The 18,490-nt window shown below is 49.2% G+C and overlaps 1 protein-coding gene across 1 annotated transcript in view; it reads right to left on the bottom strand.

The window, feature by feature from the left end:
- PDCD7 (programmed cell death 7) overlaps nucleotides 1-18,490 on the bottom strand; it is a 154,910-nt gene that overhangs the window by 79,529 nt on the left and 56,891 nt on the right. The window contains exon 3 of the mRNA XM_085644565.1: nucleotides 16,824-17,060. Coding sequence (XP_085500691.1) covers nucleotides 16,824-17,060 — 237 coding nt within the window. The remainder of the gene's footprint in view (nucleotides 1-16,823; nucleotides 17,061-18,490) is intronic.

Genomic DNA, 18,490 nt, shown 5'->3' with positions numbered 1-18,490 from the left:
TGGGCCATCTTTTTGACGTGGAGGGGGTGCTCCCCTTTCAACAGGTCAGAACTGATTATGGATTGCCAGAGATGGAGAGCCGAAGATACCTGCAACTCCGGCACTGGGCATTGCAGCCACTAAACAGACCTCAGGCGCAGAGACACCTCACCCAATACGGATGGTGGCTTTTATCTAAATCATCCGACAAGAAATTAGTCTCCGAAATACATTCACTTCTGAACACACGCAATAAGCATGTGCGCAACGCAGGCCGCGCCCGCTAGGAGAAAGACTTGGGGAGGGCACTGAGTGATAAAGAATGGGAAGGAATATGTTACAGATCGAGACATACAGCGAGTAATGCAGAGCTGACAGAAACATTAACAAAAGGTAACTTCCTATTGGTACTATACCCCCGTGCGGATCCACAAGATAAATCCCACACAGAGTGGGAAGTGTTGGCGGGGATAGCGGCACACTGGTACACATTCTATGGGAATGTACACGCTTACAACAGTACTGGGTTCAAATACTGGACGAAATTGATACAAACTTAGATACCCAACTGCCAAGATTTCCAGCATATGTTCTCCTGGTGGTACCGAATCCACTTACACATCCCTTGAAGTCCAGAAGAGGACGTCAGATTGGGTTGGCCCTGGGTGCAGCCATGCAAAATATACTTGCTTATTGGGGGGCTCTTCAGATTCCCACTCACACGGGCTGGCTACAACAGTTGTGGCACATCTTGGGAATGGAGAAGATTTAGCTCACGTTATCGGGGCATGGCACAGCTTTTAAAGAAGTGTGGCAGCCCTTTTTTGTCATTACCCAACACTACTGCCACTCACGCCCAGGAGCAGAACTCATAGACAACACCTTTAAAGTAGGCCCCTAACTGTTACAGCAAGTGAATGGAGGGGGAAATGTGGGGGGGGGGGGGACCGTTTGCCTATTTGACTTCCATATATGTGTTACATGAGCAGGGCTGTGCATAGCCCAATGAATCGCAAACTCTATATATGGCATTGTTGTTTCATAAAATTGGAATAAAAAGATATGAACCATAAAATCAGACTTTACCATCGAATTGGAATTTTTAGAACTATTAAAATATAGTGGTTTAAAGATTCTTCTAGGTGGACCCATTCGAGATACAGTATTAGTATTTTAATCTGTGCTCTGATTTTCTACTTGAGACAGCTAGGCCAGCCACTGTGAAAATAGCTTTTACGGAGTTTTCATTGTAAGGACATTGTAACAATTTTCTACATGGCCCTTTTTTAAATACCATTCACAATACAATGTGGGCTACAAAGCTTCCATCAGTAAGGGACTTACTTATATGTAAAAGAGAAGTTTTTGCCAGTCAAAAAAGGCCTTTTAACAGATTGCACTGCAGGTTTTACACTGTAGCAGGCAGGCTACACTGGTAGACCTGAAGCCGTGTTTTCCTTTGTCACACTATTGGATGGCACAATAAGTGCTGCAGTCCAAAGGTGGCATTTGGCTTTTCAATTCCATTTCTGCACCATATATTATGGCCTTATAAAAAAAGCTAACTATGCCAATCAGGGGTTAGCCAATTTCTGCATGTTTTAGGGTCAGAGCACATACACTGGACTAATGTGCCCCAGAATGAGGAGTCTTAAACCAGCAATAAAACTCAACAAAACATGGGGATGATCACACAAATAGGGGCATTTTCTCACACAGTGCATTTATAATGTTATGAATGTATCCAAAAGAACACACATCACATACATCACCCTGCAATCAAATTACAATAGGTTCACCATTTCCCCCAAATCTTGTGATGCTTATACGGGCATCCTCTGACTTTGTAGTTGGGTTCTTCCAGTTTTACCCACCAGTCCATTGCTGCCTGATGGGCGCTATGGAGAAGCCATCTACCCTGCCAAGGGGGCTTTTCTTCTGTGGGTCTCCAGTCCCATTTGATCAAGTGCAAAGCTAATCGCCAGCATACAAGTGCCACCTTCACAACCTCTTGTAGTGAGTCCGCAAGAGGATCCCTCATACAGTAAACTTAGTATATTACTTCAACTAACCAGAGAGATGACAGCACAAAATTCAGGGTCTTCATGACCACCATACAACCAGCCGTTCAATACCGGAATCTGTGATACCCAATAAAAAAAGATGGAGGTCGGCAATACCCCCATTTTAGGTAAATTGGGTACATTGTTGAAAGAGATAAAGGGAGTTTGATTCTCCCAGCAAAAAGAATGCATCCTGTCCCAAACTAAGTCTGAGGGATCACCAAGAGAACATTTTGTAGAACATACACAAATCTCGGTATGACCATGATTTTGAAGAGAGCCACTCTGCCAAGAATGGTAAGGGAGAGGTTGGGCCACTCACTCAGCTCCTTCCATGCCTAAGCCAGCAGTGGGGTGAGACTACGACTCAAAGTAAGCCCTTGCTTCAGTGTAATGTGCATTCCCATGTACTGGAAAGCAGAGCCTGCACGAAGGAAGGAGAGATTACCAGTCAATGTCTCCTTTGAGCGGTATTAGCAGCTACTTTGACCACTTGACATTTAGACAGGACATCTCGCTATAAATTTCAAACATTTGGATCACTTGAGGGCCTTTATCATGGGGTCGACACAAAGAGGAGTATGTCATTAGCATAGAGGACAATCCGGTGTTTTGAGACATCCTTCCAGGGGTGCACTCTAGCCACTAAGGCAAAGGGGAGCCCAAAAGGGGGCAAGCCCTGCCTGATCCCTCTGCAAATCGGGAACAGGGTTCAGAGGATGCCATTCACTTTCCCATGCACCTGGTGTGAGTGGACAGTACTTTCACAAAGGTCATGAAGCAGGGACCAAATTCCATATGAAGGAACTGTCTGAACAAGACGGGCCAGTTAAAGGAGTTGAGCGCTTTTTCAAAGTCTATGAGCAGGAGTGTGGCACTGCACCAGCATGATGTAACCCTGCGAAAGCAGCGTTGGGTGCTGCGGAGTGGGATAAAAGTGCACTGGTCCGGGTGAACTAGCAAAGTGCCAGTATAACAGCCTATTAGCTATCACCTTGATCTCAGCGTTTAGCGATCGGTGGACATGAAGATCATAGTTTCGAAGGGGTACCTGCTCTGACTAGGACCACAATTGTGGCCAAATCAAGTTCAGGAGGAAACCGATCCTTCTCCATGGCTTCCTGATACATACTCAATAAAAGGATAGAGAGGATCAAATTGAACTTGTTAAGATATTCAACCGGGAACCCATCCAGACCTGGTGCCTTCCCATATTTCATATAGTCAATAGCTGCCTCAGTCTTCTCTAGTGTGATGGGTTAGTCTAGACTATCTGTTTAATGCACTGAAAGTGTTCAGCGGGAGATAATCAATGGGGGGGGGGTTGGATCTTTCACAGGCTGATCGCTCCTGCTGGGCATAAAGCTTTTTATAGTAGGAAGCTAAAGCAGAAGAAATCTCTACTGCTGTATTGTTCTGCTTCCCTGCTGGGTCTTGTAGCTCCGGATACATTTCTGGTTGCCAAGAGTAGAGCAGTTTTCCAGATGTGTCTCCCAACTCGTAGGTTCCTCTATTTGAGGCCCACCAGTACTGCTGGACTTCACCTAGGCATAGTTGGCATAGGAAGGCCCTGTTGGCGAATAGTTGGTGCCGAATTCTCTCATCCTTCTGAGCAAGGTATTCAAGCTTGAGTGTGATTATACTCTCCTCCAGGGCAGACACCTACAGTTTTTTTAATCTCTCCTTCTCAAGACAGTTTCGCCATTGCGACATCATTGTGGCTTTTCTAGCAGCCCAACGCGTTACCCAGGCATTCCATCGAACGCACACTTAGATCATAAAAGGTTTTTCTGTTCTTGCAATAGGTACTGCGAACACTATGTATTAGATTGGAGAGTACCCCGGGGAAGGTCCCGATTCTAATCTTAATTGGGTGAGTGATTTGAAATTCCCCAGGGTAGGATGTTTGCCGCAGTTCTACATATCATGTCTGTGGCTGAAAAGAAGAGGTAATAAACTCCAGTCATGCTTACATGTGCTGCAGCAATAAGGTACATTTGGTCGCACATGGGTGCCATATTCCATTGACATTGCATAGGGCCAGCGCCTTCGTCCAGTCTGCCAACACAGGGGTCCTTGCAACTCTGCTGTCCTAGCCCCAGTGGAGTTCAATGCAGGGTCAAACACCACACTGAAATCCCCACCTATGACATTTAGGTAGTCCCAGGACCAGATCTCCAACGTCGTCAGGTGAGGGGGACAATACACATTAATTGGGATATATTGCTTCTCTTCCAGATAGCCCTCCACTGTCACATAAATCACAAAGGCGCCAGCAGTGACCCGAGTGATGGGCAGTGGAAATGTTTTGTCTAAGAGGATTGCAGTCCCCCTGGAACCTTTAGTGGTTCCTGCATGAAAAACCCTACTGAAACCATATCTGGCCAGAAAGGAGCAAAGTGACCCAAGAAGATGCATTTCCTAGAGGAACAATGCAGCCGGGGAGTGGCGCATGGCGAGTCTAAGTACCATACTTGTTTTTTATACAATCATTGAGGCGACTGATATTCCATGATATCAGTACAAAAGTGGTCACATGGACCAAAATGATTGGCCAGATATTTATGTCTTGCTGGTATGTCTTGCTTGGTGCCTATGCCTATGGAGCCCCCAAGTAGGGGTAATGTAACATCATGCAGCTTGTGAAGTAGGCACACCAGAACAAAACAAGTTAACCTTGCAACCAAGTAGCCTGTGTAATCCAATTCCCCCCTCTCCCACTTCGCACTTCCACCCACAAGTATCTGTCGCAATAGTATTTAACAAACTAAACTATAGAGTTTAGTGAGGGCAGAACCCTTCCCTAGATCTTGCATTGTATGATGATACTGTGCTGCCAGAAAATAGTTAGCTGAATAGAAAGAGCAAGCAAAGAAAAAAGTTTGATGGTATGCCCCGTCTGGTGCTCAATGCACAGAGGTGTACAGCAGGATTAGTTCATCCTGCCTCGCTAGGGGCCCAAGTCTTCCTCCAAGAAAATAGTTTGTAGCATAATGGGTCCACGATTCAAGGGTCCTCACATTTGGACATCAGTCATCGGTCATCTCCTATTCGTCTCTGAGAAGTCCTCTGGGGAGGGCCTCTTCATCAGCCCGAGTGCATCTGCCTTCACTGTTTGTTACACCAGCGTGGTCACTGCTGCTGCAAATATGAGCCTCTCACTCCACAAGAGGTCTGGGACACTGGAGAGGGGTGGGCAGAGGGCGTTGGCATTTCAGGTCTTTTTTCTCTTCAACCCAGTCCGTCTCAGGAGAGTCTCAGAAGAAGAAGTACTTTAAGCCTGGCTATGAAAATAAGCATATACGTGACATCGCTCGTAGCTTCTGTTTGATTGTTTCTAAGGATATTCTTTACTTCTGAACCACACAGGTGTCATTGGGAAAAATGAGGACACAGGTGGATTGAAAAGAGTGGTTTCTTAACGCTCTTGCAGCTTTGAGGATGGCATCCCTATCTTTATAGTTCAAGACTTTAGAGATCAGAGGGCAAGGTGGGGGGGGCGTCCAGCAATGGGCGTTGTGTCAGAGCTCTAAGGGCCCTTTACAGGACAAAGTAGGGTGACAGCTTGCCTCTTGACAGCAAGGATGTGGCCCGGGTTTCAAGGAACCTCTCCTGACCACTCCCTCTGGGAATCCAATAATTCTCAAGTTGTTCCTTTGAGCCCTGTTCTCATTGTCTTTAGCTCATGTTTCTAACATATTAGATGTCACGGTGGGTTGGGATACAATGGATTTTAATTCTATGACGGAGTCTTCAAATTCAGCTATGCAGCCTTCTATTTCGAAGACCTTACCTCCATGTTGCACAGATCTTGCCATAGTAGGGTGTCACCCGTGCCCACTTCTCCAATCCTGGTCTTGAGAGCTACCCGGGATGCACGTATTGCCGGAAGTAGGGGGTCAGTATATGATGAGTCAGGTGTGTGGTAACTTCGGGAAGGTGGGGGTGGGTGGGGGACTCGAATGGACTATGGCGTCTATGATGGCAGAAATGGAAATGTTATCAATTTTAGTTTGCACTTGTGAAGAGGCAAGGCCATTCTATGACTGCAGCACTGATAAAAAAAAGTGCAGTGTCTGAGTGATGGGTGCCGTAGCTCCCCAAGTCCCCCACGTTTAAATTCAGACACTGGCAATGACCGCGGCTGGTCTCGTCGTGGGGGAGGGGGGAGGGGTTGGACAAGCCTCAAGGAGAAAGAACGGAAGTGGACACATGGGGGACACTGTAGTGTTGCATTGATCTAGCTGTTCACCTGCAAGGGGGAATCAGGATAATGGAGAGGTAGGGAGGGGGGGCGTGGCTTAAATGCCGATGGAGACGGTTACGTGAGCTGAGAGCTCCGCGCCGCCCTTACCAATTATCCTGAATTGAGCGCCGGATTGCTATACCGGTGACCCCAGGGGGCCCCCCTTGGTATCAGGGACCCACTTTGCGAGAGATCGGGGATCCCGCTGCCCCCAGGCGCCGACAGCACACTCCCGGAAGACGGAGACCTGGGCTGCGTAGCTGCAAATGGTGCCCACCTCCCGGACCTGAATGATGATACGCGGCCTGATCGCGAGGGTAAAACGGCGATCTCGGGAAATATGCGCTTCCCCCCCCCCCCCCCCCCCTCCCTATGAATGATATGAACTGAGCCTGCGGGGTAAGCCTTGCCCCCTCCCTCGCATGCCAAAGAGCGATTGTGGTGGATGCGGCTCGCAGACGATACTGATGCACCTAGTTATGAGAGTGGCGACTGCTATGGTGCGGGTGCTTTGGAGACCGCCGTGCAAACTGAGGAGGAAGCGGTTCCGATGTGTGTAACGTTCCGACGCTGATCCGTCATCAGACGCCGGCCTGGGAGAGGTGTGCTTCCCCACCTCGGGGTGCAGGAAAGGCAGAGCGCGTACCGTGGGGCACCTTAGCGGAAGGCGAGAGCGGTGACTCTGAGTTAAACAACTGGTGGATGGCCCGGAAAAAAAGGCGCAGAGAGCTGCGAGGCGGGATGCGGGAGTGCTGAGATATGGCTCTGTGACCCCGCTGCGCGGGCGTTCGGAGACATGCATCGAAGCCGAGCTGCAGCCCACACGGACTTTGCTTATTTCAGCGGCAGGCTTAGAGACTGGGGTTTTGCAGCGTTCCTTGGGAGGCACAACGTGGACTGCGCCTGGCGTTGCAGGCCACCGATTTCAGAGAGCGGCAGTTTTAAATATTGGCCTATCAACCCGCAATGGAAGTCATGGGCGTTGGGCAAAGGCACTAACCACTCAGGTGTCCAGAACCATCCACGATTGTGCGGTTGCGACGCGCCATAATAATTGTGGCACAACAACGAGGTACTCAGGGCTTTCATGGGGACATCCCTTGGCAACAAAGAGAAGTGATCCTAAACAGACTTTGAAAGGCCCCTGGACCCGGTGGTAGGTAGCTGGTGGTGTCGCCCCCTGATGATTGGGGGTTGGATTTGCCTGCAAGGCAGCCCTGCACTGCGTCACATAGAGGTGAAGACAGGAGAAGTATTGCGCAGCACTGAGGAACTCTGGCTCCGGGACATCGCCCAGGTCTGATGAGGTGTGGCCGGCGAAATCGATTAGAGGCCGGAGATTGACCGCTATCGCTGATGCTGAGAGCTGGGAGTGGCGCAGTTCATAAGCGGACGGACCAGATGTTGGTTGAGGCGCTTCGGAGGTCCTGAGTTGAAGGACGCGAGCGGCCGCACACCCTGAACGATTGTGAGCTGGGGCTCCTGATGCATGAACTGGATTTTGAAAGTGACGCGTGGTGAACTCCACTGGACTATCTGAAACTTAGGGACCAGGACCCGGGTCAATGTGAACATAGTGGAACTGGGACAATTTCGCTCAAGGACCGGATAATTTAATGGGCAGTGGCTGCTCAGAGGGGTCCCCCGTCAAGAACTGAGAGCTTGGGAGGTTCTCCTGGAGGTGAGTTGGATAGAGGAGATTAGAGACCTGTTGTACCTGCGTCCCTGGCGGCTGGGAGGATCTACGTTACCGGGACACGGAAGGAACAGGGTGCTGTGACTAGAGCTGGGACCTCTGAGGACTCGCAGCCATGGGGAAACTGCGTGGCCGGCAGGGGGGAGCACACCCGGAACCAGACAACCGATCGCTGGAGCAGAGACCGCAGGTTGTGGTTGATTCGCACCATGAGGGACTGATGCAACAGCAGGTGGACCAGATCCTCCGCGCTATCACGGATACGAAAGAAGCACTCCAGCAGGACATTGCTCAGGTGTCATTGGGACTGGGACTCCTGCGGGCCAATCATGCAAAGCCTGTGGACCATGTGAAGCAGGCTGAGACTACATTGGAGGTCTTAGAGCCATCTCAGAAAGCGCTGGATGTTCAAATTATTGCTGTCACTCGTAGGGTTCAAGCGCTGGAGAAGAGGGCTGAGAATGCCGAGGGGCGTAATCGACTGCACAACATAAGAGTAGTGGGCCTTCCAGAAGGAATTGAAGGTGACAGTATGGTAGACTATCTGGAACAGTGGCTGCGCAATTGAGGTGGCCCCGGAGGGCCTATCGCCATTCTACACTCTAGAGAGAGCGCACAGGGTCCCTGCCCGCCCGCAAGCTCCTGGGAGGCCGCCCAGGCCCGTAGTGGCCCGACTGCTCCATTATAAAGACAGGGACCTTCTGCTCCATAAAGCACATACGGCTGGTCCATATAAAGTAGATAATAGCAGCGTGTCGCTATTCCCGGATTACACCTTTGAAGTCCAGCGTCATCGAGCATCGTTCCTGGCGGTCAAGAAGGCCCTCCGGGAAGAAGATATTCAATATTCCCTGATGCACGACTGCGAATATCGTTAGACGGCAAAACGTTTTTCATACTGATCCCGATGAGGCATGGAGCTGGTTGGAATCCTACCGAGCAGGAACGAACGAAGCAGGAGGCACCGGTGGACAGAAAGCGGAGGCTCCGCAGCCGCGCCGTGTAAGGCGCTCTAGGAGACGACACTCGGGGACACGGAGGCCCTCCACTACTCAGACGGAGAGAGAAAGGTCGGCAGCACTACAGGCCGTGACAGAGATCTTGCAGGCATGCGGCACAACGCCGTTGCGGCGGACGGATTCCGAAAAGGGGTCTGTGGGGACAGATTCCGATGGAACTGATGCAGGGAGTGTGGCTCTGCCACACATTACTCCGGGGACAGCCGATGAGATCGTTGACACCTGAACTTAAGCAGTACCTAGTAAGAGGGGCTGGCTGAACCTGGTGTTGTTGCTTGCGGGGGTGGGGTGAGAGGACGTTGGCTGATTTACCGGACTGGATGGGGGATGGCTTTGGATATGTGGGTTTCCGGGGGGAGGTTTTTTTTTTTGGGTCCCTTCTGGGGGGGAATTGAAAATTCCTTTATAGTGGGGTGTGGCACCTGAGTGCAATGAGGCTACAGGCCGGTTTTTCCTGCCGTCAAGTTCCCCCCCTTAGTTTCGCCCCTAGGGCGACTCTCTGGTAGCTGCCAGAGGGACTACAAGTAGATCGTTTGGATGGGTGCTAGCAGTTTAGAGGAGGGGAGGGGAGTTGGGGGACTTTGGGTTGTTGTTGATTTAGGGGCAGTTCACACCGCCGGTGCGCCACACCAGAGAGTGCAGTTGAGTAACAAGGGTAATTTGCATAATGGGACCGATACCTGAATTATAATGTATTACGTGGAATGTACAAGGGATGCATACGATGATGAGAAGACATAAGGTTCATGCTTATCTGGTTCGTAGAGGGGTGCAAATAGCTTTCTCCAAGAAACCCACATAGATAGAGCCGAAGGCCACACATTACAATGCCGCTGGAGGGGGCAGCTTTTCTGTACCACGTGTTCTGCTTCTGCCAGGGGTGTATTGATTTGGGCGAGGGCGGAGGTTCCTTTTCAGCTGACCAGGCAGCTAGTGGATCCCAAAGGGAGATATGTGGCCGTTATGGGACGTCTGGACGGGAGAGATGTAACGTTGTGCAGTGTGTATGCCCCTAATGTAGAACAGAAATCCTATTTTGCGACCTTATCTGGGAAACTAGCGTCCTTCCTTACCGGCTCAGTGCTATTGGGAGGTGACTTTAATTCTGTTGTTGATACTGAGCTAGATAGGTACACCCACCACTACCCCAGGCGCCTCTACACAAACTTGCAAAAATCCGGAGAGAGTGGCAGGCAGAGTGGGGACTGATAGACACATGGCGTGCTACAATGGCTCACACAGGCAGTGGCGCGGGAATTCTGGCGCCCGGATGGCCCAAAGGGTCGCTGGGTCCCACGCTATATCTTGTCCTTGATAGTCCTCCAGCAGAAGATGCGGCTTGAACCGCTCACGGCCGAGGAACGGACATTGAGGATGTGCTGGAACCGGAGCCAGCGCCGAGACGGATTTGCCCGCCCATATGCATCGGACATACCATTGGGTATGTGCACGGCCCTCCCGCATGGTGGAGATTGGATGGCACTGCCTACTTGGGAGGACCTGGCGATATAAGTGCTAGGAGACCTTTACGAAAACGAAACCCTGTTGTCGTTCCATGCACTACAGCATAGATATGACCTCCCCGGTGGGGATTACTTGCTGCATTCGGCACTTATCTCCGCCATCCAACGCTATTGGCGGATAGGGTTGTCAGAACCACGAACCTCAATGGCTTGCCAGTACGTAGTAATGGCTGCGGGGACCTTCAAGGCTATTACGTACCTCTACAGGCGAATGGCAACGGAAAATGTAGAACCGTTGAGAGGGAAATGGGAAGTGGATCATCGCAGGGACATACCTGAAAAGACATGGGCTCAGCTGGTTAAGCGGGCCTGGAAGAGCACGAGAAATGCCAGGTTCCAATTGATACATTTCTATGTTCTGCATAGAGCATATTTAACGCCGGCAAAGCTTAACCAATATTTCGAGGCAGCAACTGCTCAATGCCCGCGGTGCGCTTTAGAGGGGGCTGTGAGAAGTTGGCCTGGTATATGATGCTCACTAGTTAAAGTGATCACCTTGTACCATGCCAAGCAACCCTTATGGTGTGGTTGTAAGTCAACCTTTTCGGACTAGCTGCCCTAGTGGTAGCGTAGGCTAAGCAGTCTTTGAGGCTAAACTCGTGATGCGTGTTAAGCCAGCTGTTTTACCAAATGCAACCCCCTTTTATACCAATGAAAGGACACCACACAGATATATATTCAAAATATAAATGTATTTATTTCTCAAAGTAACCCCTAGTCTCTTTATGAGCACAGGAGCACAAATCGTCAAACAAGATTACAGTAGAATACACAGAAGTTGCACATTATATGGATAGGCCCTGGTGGCCGCTCGAACCATATACTAAAATAGTGGTATAGGTACCACGAACAGAAAAGGGAAAAGGCCTAGGGCCTCTAGAATCGCTGGGCCTACAAGGAGCTAACTTCAGTTAGTGACCAGGAGGTCCACGGGTGGCGTGTGCAGAGCAAATAGTCACACGCGTGCTCCCATAGGTTTCAATGGGTGCGTAAAAAGTACAAAGTTACTGCAAAAAGGATCTTCCGGATGGACTAGGAACTCAAGATTTGGAACACAGGCACTAGAGATGTAATACTACACTTGGGCACAGGTGTGCCAGCTTTACCTCACCCACAGGAAGCGGGTGCATAGGCCTCGAAGTGCGTCGGGTTTCTTCTATCTGTTCCGTGTAGCCTGTGGACAAAGATGCTGCAGGCGGTCGGTCCGGGAGAGATGCGGTGGATCCAAGAGTGGATCGGAGATGTTGAAGACCTGTAAGCAGAGGGGACAGTGTTCACAGTCACTAGCCAGTGACCAGCGTGGCACCAGGTGGGTACCAGGCGATGTCGGGTGCAAACAGGAAGAAAGGTGTAGCTTGTCTCTGCAGCCACGTGGTCCCTGGAGGTCGACGACGTCCAGGAGTCGGTTCACGAGCTGTCCCACGCAGGCTCTCGCTGTCGGCGACTTGATCGAAGCAAACAAGCCTTGGCAAAAGCAATTGTTGTAGGAGATGAAATAAGCTGATGGTTCTGACCAGCAAGGTCAGAAGGACTGCTCCTTTGGAGGGGAGCAAGGGCCAGTCTGGAGCAACCAGACCAGCAGTGTATTTCGTAAAGTTCGTCGCCAAGATGGCTACTAGCCAGCGGGCCAGCAACCGGTTAGGCGCGTTGAGTGGCAAAATGCAGAAGGGCCCCACGCAGATCGTGGAGATGCTGGAGGGCTCACCTTTGGTGCAGATGCTGCTCGAGGGTTGGGCTTCTCAGATCCCAAAGCACAACTTGGAGGGAGCCTCGGTTGTTGCACTTGTCAGCTTGTCGTAGTCGTTCCAAGATGGCTGGCTCCACGTGTCTCGGTGCCTCCACGGGTCTCCTCTTTTCAGGGACTGTGGATCGGGCGGTGAGAGGTCTGGAGGTCCAGGTCTTGTCAGTCTCTGGGCTCGGGCTCCGGCGGGAGGCGGCGGCAAAGCAGACGTTGATTCGCTGGATGGTGCTTGCGTTAGCAAGGTGGTCACTCCCTTACCACAGGGGAGATTGGCTTCAGTCCTCTGTGCAGCAGAGCGTCGAAGTTCCCGTCTTCTTCTTAGTTTTAAGTTGATTCCAGGATGTCTGAAGTCTTAGGACACAGCTCCTACCTTTAAGCGGATTCTAGGGGCCGGACTACCTGCTAGGTCCCTCCCTAAGGGTGGGACCAGGAAGGGGGGTGGTTACACCCCCAATCCTTTGTCCAGCTCGCCCCAGGCCCGGGACTGGTGTGCCCCAGGACCGGTTTGAACTGGCATATGCACCGAGGCTCCTTGTGAGCCACAGGCATGTCTGGTTTCTTTCAAGCCCTACCTGACCAATACACAAAATCCTGTCTGGGGTGGTGCACGCACCTCCCCTGGCAGGAAACCCTTTGTCCACACCTCCCAAGCTGGAAGGACTCCCAGCAGCAGGAGGGCAGACTTGTGTCTGTGGTGGCAGCATCCATTTTGTGGAGCTGAGGCTATGTCTGATTTTACCCGGGTTTCAGGTACTGTACATGTCGTGTCCCTCTAGAAGGGTGGAATGCTAACCCCGTCGCCAGAATTGGCGAGGGGTTAGTATTCCAATTCGTAGGACACCTTACTCGACATGTTTTGATAAAGCCAAACCAAAGATAGCATTTAACCGCGAGGTTCATAATGCACTTAAGAGTATATGGTATGACGATATCTGGAAACAGTAGAAGGAAGTTGTTCCGACCACTGCAGACAGGCTCAGCTCATGCCAGAGCACCATCTCACATGGAACCAAGCACTCTGCCTTCAGGATTGTTAAGGCCTGCCATAGGAGTGACTTATAGGTTACCATGTGTCCCATTTAAGGTTAGGTATAGGTATACTACACCTAAGTAAGAGGTGATTACACCAACTTACCCCAGCTGAGTGATCAGCCAGTTGTGTCAAATTGTTAGGCCAAGCCTGGGGTGGCATAATACATGCTTCAGCCCCTGGCAGGCCTTGGGTACACCAATGCCCTGGGTACCTAGTGTACACTGGTACAGGGGCTGACAGGGTGATCCACTTCCAATTGGTTATGCACCTAGGGTGCATAGTTTTAATTTAGTAGAGAGAACAGCAGGCTGGGGGTCTGATTGGCAGGCCCACAGCCTCAATATGTCAAAAACCAGTGAAGCAAAAAGCAAAAATTTGGGGTGACCATAGGATAGCAGACCCTACTCTCCTACACACTCTCCTACAGGGGCTGTTTTCCTGCATATGATGTGGGCATGTGCGAAACTGGGAACATATTGGGAGGAAGCGCTGGATATCTTATATAGCATAACTGACCGGAAGCTAGAGCCAGAGCCGGGCACTTGCTTACTGCATTGGTTCCCACATACTGCTAAAACAAAGGTGACCAACAAATTTCTAGTTCTGGGCCTTTTTTTGGCCAAACGGGAGCTTACTATGCATTGGAAGGCACGTAGGGGACCTAACATAGAGAGATGGCGGGGGGAATTTCTCAAGTGGGCACGGAGTGAAGGTATATTTAGGTTACAACAAGCCTTCTGTACTAATAATGAAAAAGTACAGGAAGCGGCATGGGCGTGGGAGGCCCTAGTTACAATACTCCAAACACCAGACACAGACTCGGAGGAGGGATCGCTCTTAGAAGGTCGAGGGGATTCAACTACAGCACTGGAGCAAGAAGAAGAATGAACCACTACAGGGGAAAAAAAAGGCGGGGATACTCTTTAAGGGTTTGCTACCCCCAGTACTGTTTTAATGTTGTTTAATATAGTTACCGTATTAACTGCAGAAACAGATTATTGGTAACAATGTGGGATCTCAAGGCGCACCAGCGAGGGAAGGGGAGGGACTGGGAGGAGGGTATATGAAGAAGTGGCCTACGTTAACTGTAAAGAACCGAGATGCTATTTGATTAACGCTGCTTCATCACTGTTGGGTAAAATCAATAAAAAATAAATAAAAAAATATATAAAAATGGAGAGGTAGGGAGGAAGCTGTGAATCTAGGTAGTCGCTGGTCTCCTGGCATATTCCAAAGTCTCTACAGGCTATGATCTGTACCAAACAGTCAGGGGCAAGAGCTGTTTGTTAGTCTGAAGCAGTCAGTAGATTATACCACGTTAGTTTTATTTTGTCTGGCCTGGGAGGCCAGGTCAACTCCGAGGTATCCCCTCATTGTGCAGGGCCAAACTTCCCCCTAGGGATACAGTTAGTGCTGCAATGGAAGGGGTAGAAGGTACCCACGGAGGCAGAAAGTGCAGCCAGGCAGTTCCTCAATGCAAGTTGGCAGGAACAAGTTCTAGGGGCCAATATTGTGAGGAGGAGGAGGTTTTACGCAGTTTTTGGAGAGTGTTCTATCCCTCATGTTTGACCCAGAAGCCCCCCGGGCCGATTAGACTTGTAGGTGAGGGGTCCAATTGTTTCACAGGGGTCTTGTTTGTATAGTGGGTGTACGGGCAATGTCACTATGTCCACCTACCAGTCAGCTGAAGTATCAGGCTTTACAGGATAAGTCTCTTGCGGGATCTCCACCTAACAGTTAAGACCCATTGCCAGCACCTCCCTCAGAAGATCCAGTTAGTGTCACAGTGGCAGGGGAAGGAATCTTTTCACTGGCCCGCCTGCACCGCCAGCGCCTAGGTTCACCGCGAACAGCATGTGTAGCCAGACAGACATCCCTTGTGTGCTGGGCTGTATCGCGTTCCAGGGCTCAATACTGTGAGGATGCAGGTATCTGCACGGAGCGAGATGATTACTGTTTTCTCTTAACATTGGCCAGAGGGGTCTCCAGGTTTTTTAGGCTTGCTGTAAGAGACTTTCGGGGGTCTGTCTCACTTCATAGTGGTCACATGACTATAGGATATTGGTTCAGGATGTGAGTGTTATCAGTATGCTGAGCCACTAGTCCCCTGGAGTGCTGGGGGTAGACGTGGTAGAATCTTGCAGGGCTTTTGAGGACTCACTGCATTAAAATGTGATTAGAACTGCAACCTCCTAGGAAAAAGTTGTTGGGCTCATTTGCCACCTCCCACAAAATAGTAGATGGGCTCATTGATTTATGGGCCCATCAGGGCACCCTCGACTCCTCGGCCCCTAAACGGCCTACCTCCATCTCTGGCGATGCTGGTGCCTTCACTACACTACCTGCTTTCTCCCAGCGTGTGGCACCTGGCTCAATGTAGTGTGTGCCAATCCCTTGGTCACTGGGTATTCGCTCTGCAGTCTGCCCACTGGCCACATACCATGGCAACTCTCAGGCAAGGAGGGGCCACACCGAGCCTTTGTGGAGAGCGGTCCGTGAGCCAGAGTGGTTCTCCAAGGAGGGGGTGGGGGGAATGGGATAGCCTGGACCACGTAGGGCCAGCTGCAACAGGTCAACAGGTGGGGGGTACTGCTCACCACTTTTGTCCTTGTGGAGCAGGCATGCATATAAAGCTCTTTCAGTAGCTTTAAGAAAAAAGAAGACAGGCAAATTTGGACATTCAGACAAAGAAAATCACTGTCATCTTCTGTAGGGAGATGGAGATTCATGAAAAAAGTCTATTGGATCTCTTGTATTTGCATATATCAAATTAAGACAGGGTAAATTACAGACTATGAAGAAAATAGGTAACAGATAGCAGTAAAGAGTGCTACAAAACACTGGAAACAAATCTACAGGCCATCGCCATGGGCAATGGGCACAGGGCAGATGACCACTTGTCCCCAGAGCGTCTTCACATTGCCCAACACCATACCCAGTGGGTCCATCAAGCAGGGCATGTCCTTCAGCCAAGTCCTGGGCCCACTGTCTGTACACCATAGAACAAACAGCATGGGCAAAATCAATGCCCACTGGCATTAGGCAATTGTGCCTGACTCCCCTGGGGTTCAGGGGACTGACGGGGCACAATGGAGGCACTGGCGGTAGGATCCGCTTCCCTCCATCAGTGCATCTCCATGGGAAGGGAGAGGCAGTGCAAACGTTGCTGCAAGGGGACTCCTTGCTAAGCAATTGAAAGAGTACAATTTTCAGCTTGCACTGCAACCAGTTATGCGTTGTGCCAAGTGACATGTCAACAGTCATTTGACCTCTAAACCCCAAAAAGCAACACTGAGGCGAACTTAAGAATGATTTCCTTATGCACTAAAAAACTATCCAATAACTGAAGAGGTGCCATTACCACTAGTGTAGAATGTGAGTGTGTATTTCTATGGGGAAAGTTTCTTTGTGCTAAAACAAAAGTGCTCCACAAATCAGTGACATTCAGTGCTCATCATCAATAAGGAGGAATTAATGAATGAGAACCATGGACAATTTGAGCAAGGATAGCAACTGCACTTACCTGGTTCCCCAAAAAGAATGCAGTTGATTTCATGCTGCTGCTGTAGTAGTTTCTCCCTTTCTTTTTTCTGTTTTTTCTCCCGTTCTATCTTGCGCTCTTTTTCCTGCTCCCCTTCAAGCATAACCCGCAAAGCTCTTTCCTCTGCATCATAAAGCTTTGTGCGTTCTTTGATTAAGAGCCTTAGCCTCTTGATATGATTCTCAAAGGTCTCATCTGCCGATGCTGGAGGTGAAACACCTGGGAGAAAAAGGCGAAATGCATTTATAGTAATTCAAAGAGGACTGAAATGACTGTAACAGAAAGGGAATCTGCTGCAAAACAGAGGAAGAGTGAAGAGGAGTGACTTTTCATGCTTACTTGCTAAATTTGCGATTCAACATTTACCCTGAAAAACGTATTCCAGCAGAGCAGCCTCCAAATTCACATGTGTGCACATCCAGGCATGCCTTATAAGCCCTTGTCACAGTAACAATAGTAAATGTAGAACCCAGAATCTGAACCCAGCACGATTAACATTACACCTTACTATTCTCACCGTCTGCTAACCACTGCAGGCTGTGATGCAGAAAAAAATGGATCTCGTGGAGACAGCAACCTTGAAGTACTGGTAAGATATTATAATTTTAATTAGGCAGTGATATTAGCCTCACGCCACTTGTTTTCTCTGAGGAGAAACGTAATACGTTTGGAATAGGAGCTTTGCATTTTACTCGCTGCCAAGATCCAAGCCTACAAAGACTAAATCAACACGGAACATGTAGAAAAGCAAATTTCGGAACATACATGCACCTACTCATGAATATATGCCCCAATGAAGTTGAAAAGACTGTTGGCTAATGCAATAGACTTAACAAGGATTATATAGCCCAATGCTATTGTACACGTTACTCTAAAATCTCATCTAACCGAGGTTTCTTTTTTCTTGTTCTCCTATAACTCCACTATGATGATCCCCTTCCCTATTTCCTCTCTTTCCACAACCTTTGAGGCACACACTGTAAAGGTAACAATCTTTGGAAAACTCAAAATGTCTTTCAAATTAGTACATTTTAGATGTGATGCAGAAACTTAAGGGCCAGTAACTGTCTAATGAATAAGGTCAACATCAGACTCGGAGCATACAAACAAGTAAATGGAAATTTTCGAGCAAGAAATTTGCTAAAACTTCCAAGGCATGCCAACTTTAACACCCTCAACTGGATATGAAACTGCAAAATCTAAATCAAATCCATACTTTTCCACAGGCTGACAACAAATTCAAAGAATTGCTGTAGGTGCATACCACCATTCCAATGATCCGTTCTAGACACAAAAGTGCTGATTCGTCATTCAATCACAAGTCTCCCAAACAGCTACAACAAAATGTATACATAATACACAATTATAGCAAACTTGTCCTTAAAAAATCACGAGCACACCAAGAATTGGGTCAAACCAACCCTAAAAAGCAACAAACAGTTAACTAGGAAGAAATAAAGCTTAACAAAAAATACTGAACTCAGAAATTATTTCCTAATGAGGAAACAATGACTTGCAACAACGAAAATTAAAAAGACAGGCCTCAAACCCAACCAAAGAATGTTGCACAATTGCTACAAAACTTTCAATAAGCCTTCCCTCACCATAGAATACACATCTCCTCTCAAACCTCCTCGAGGAATTTCACA

This window comes from Triturus cristatus, chromosome 3_1 (genome assembly GCF_964204655.1).
Source record: "Triturus cristatus chromosome 3_1, aTriCri1.1, whole genome shotgun sequence".
Taxonomy (NCBI): domain Eukaryota; kingdom Metazoa; phylum Chordata; class Amphibia; order Caudata; family Salamandridae; genus Triturus; species Triturus cristatus.
Note: the sequence above shows the minus strand (reverse complement) of the source record. Positions and strands in the feature narration are given on the sequence as shown.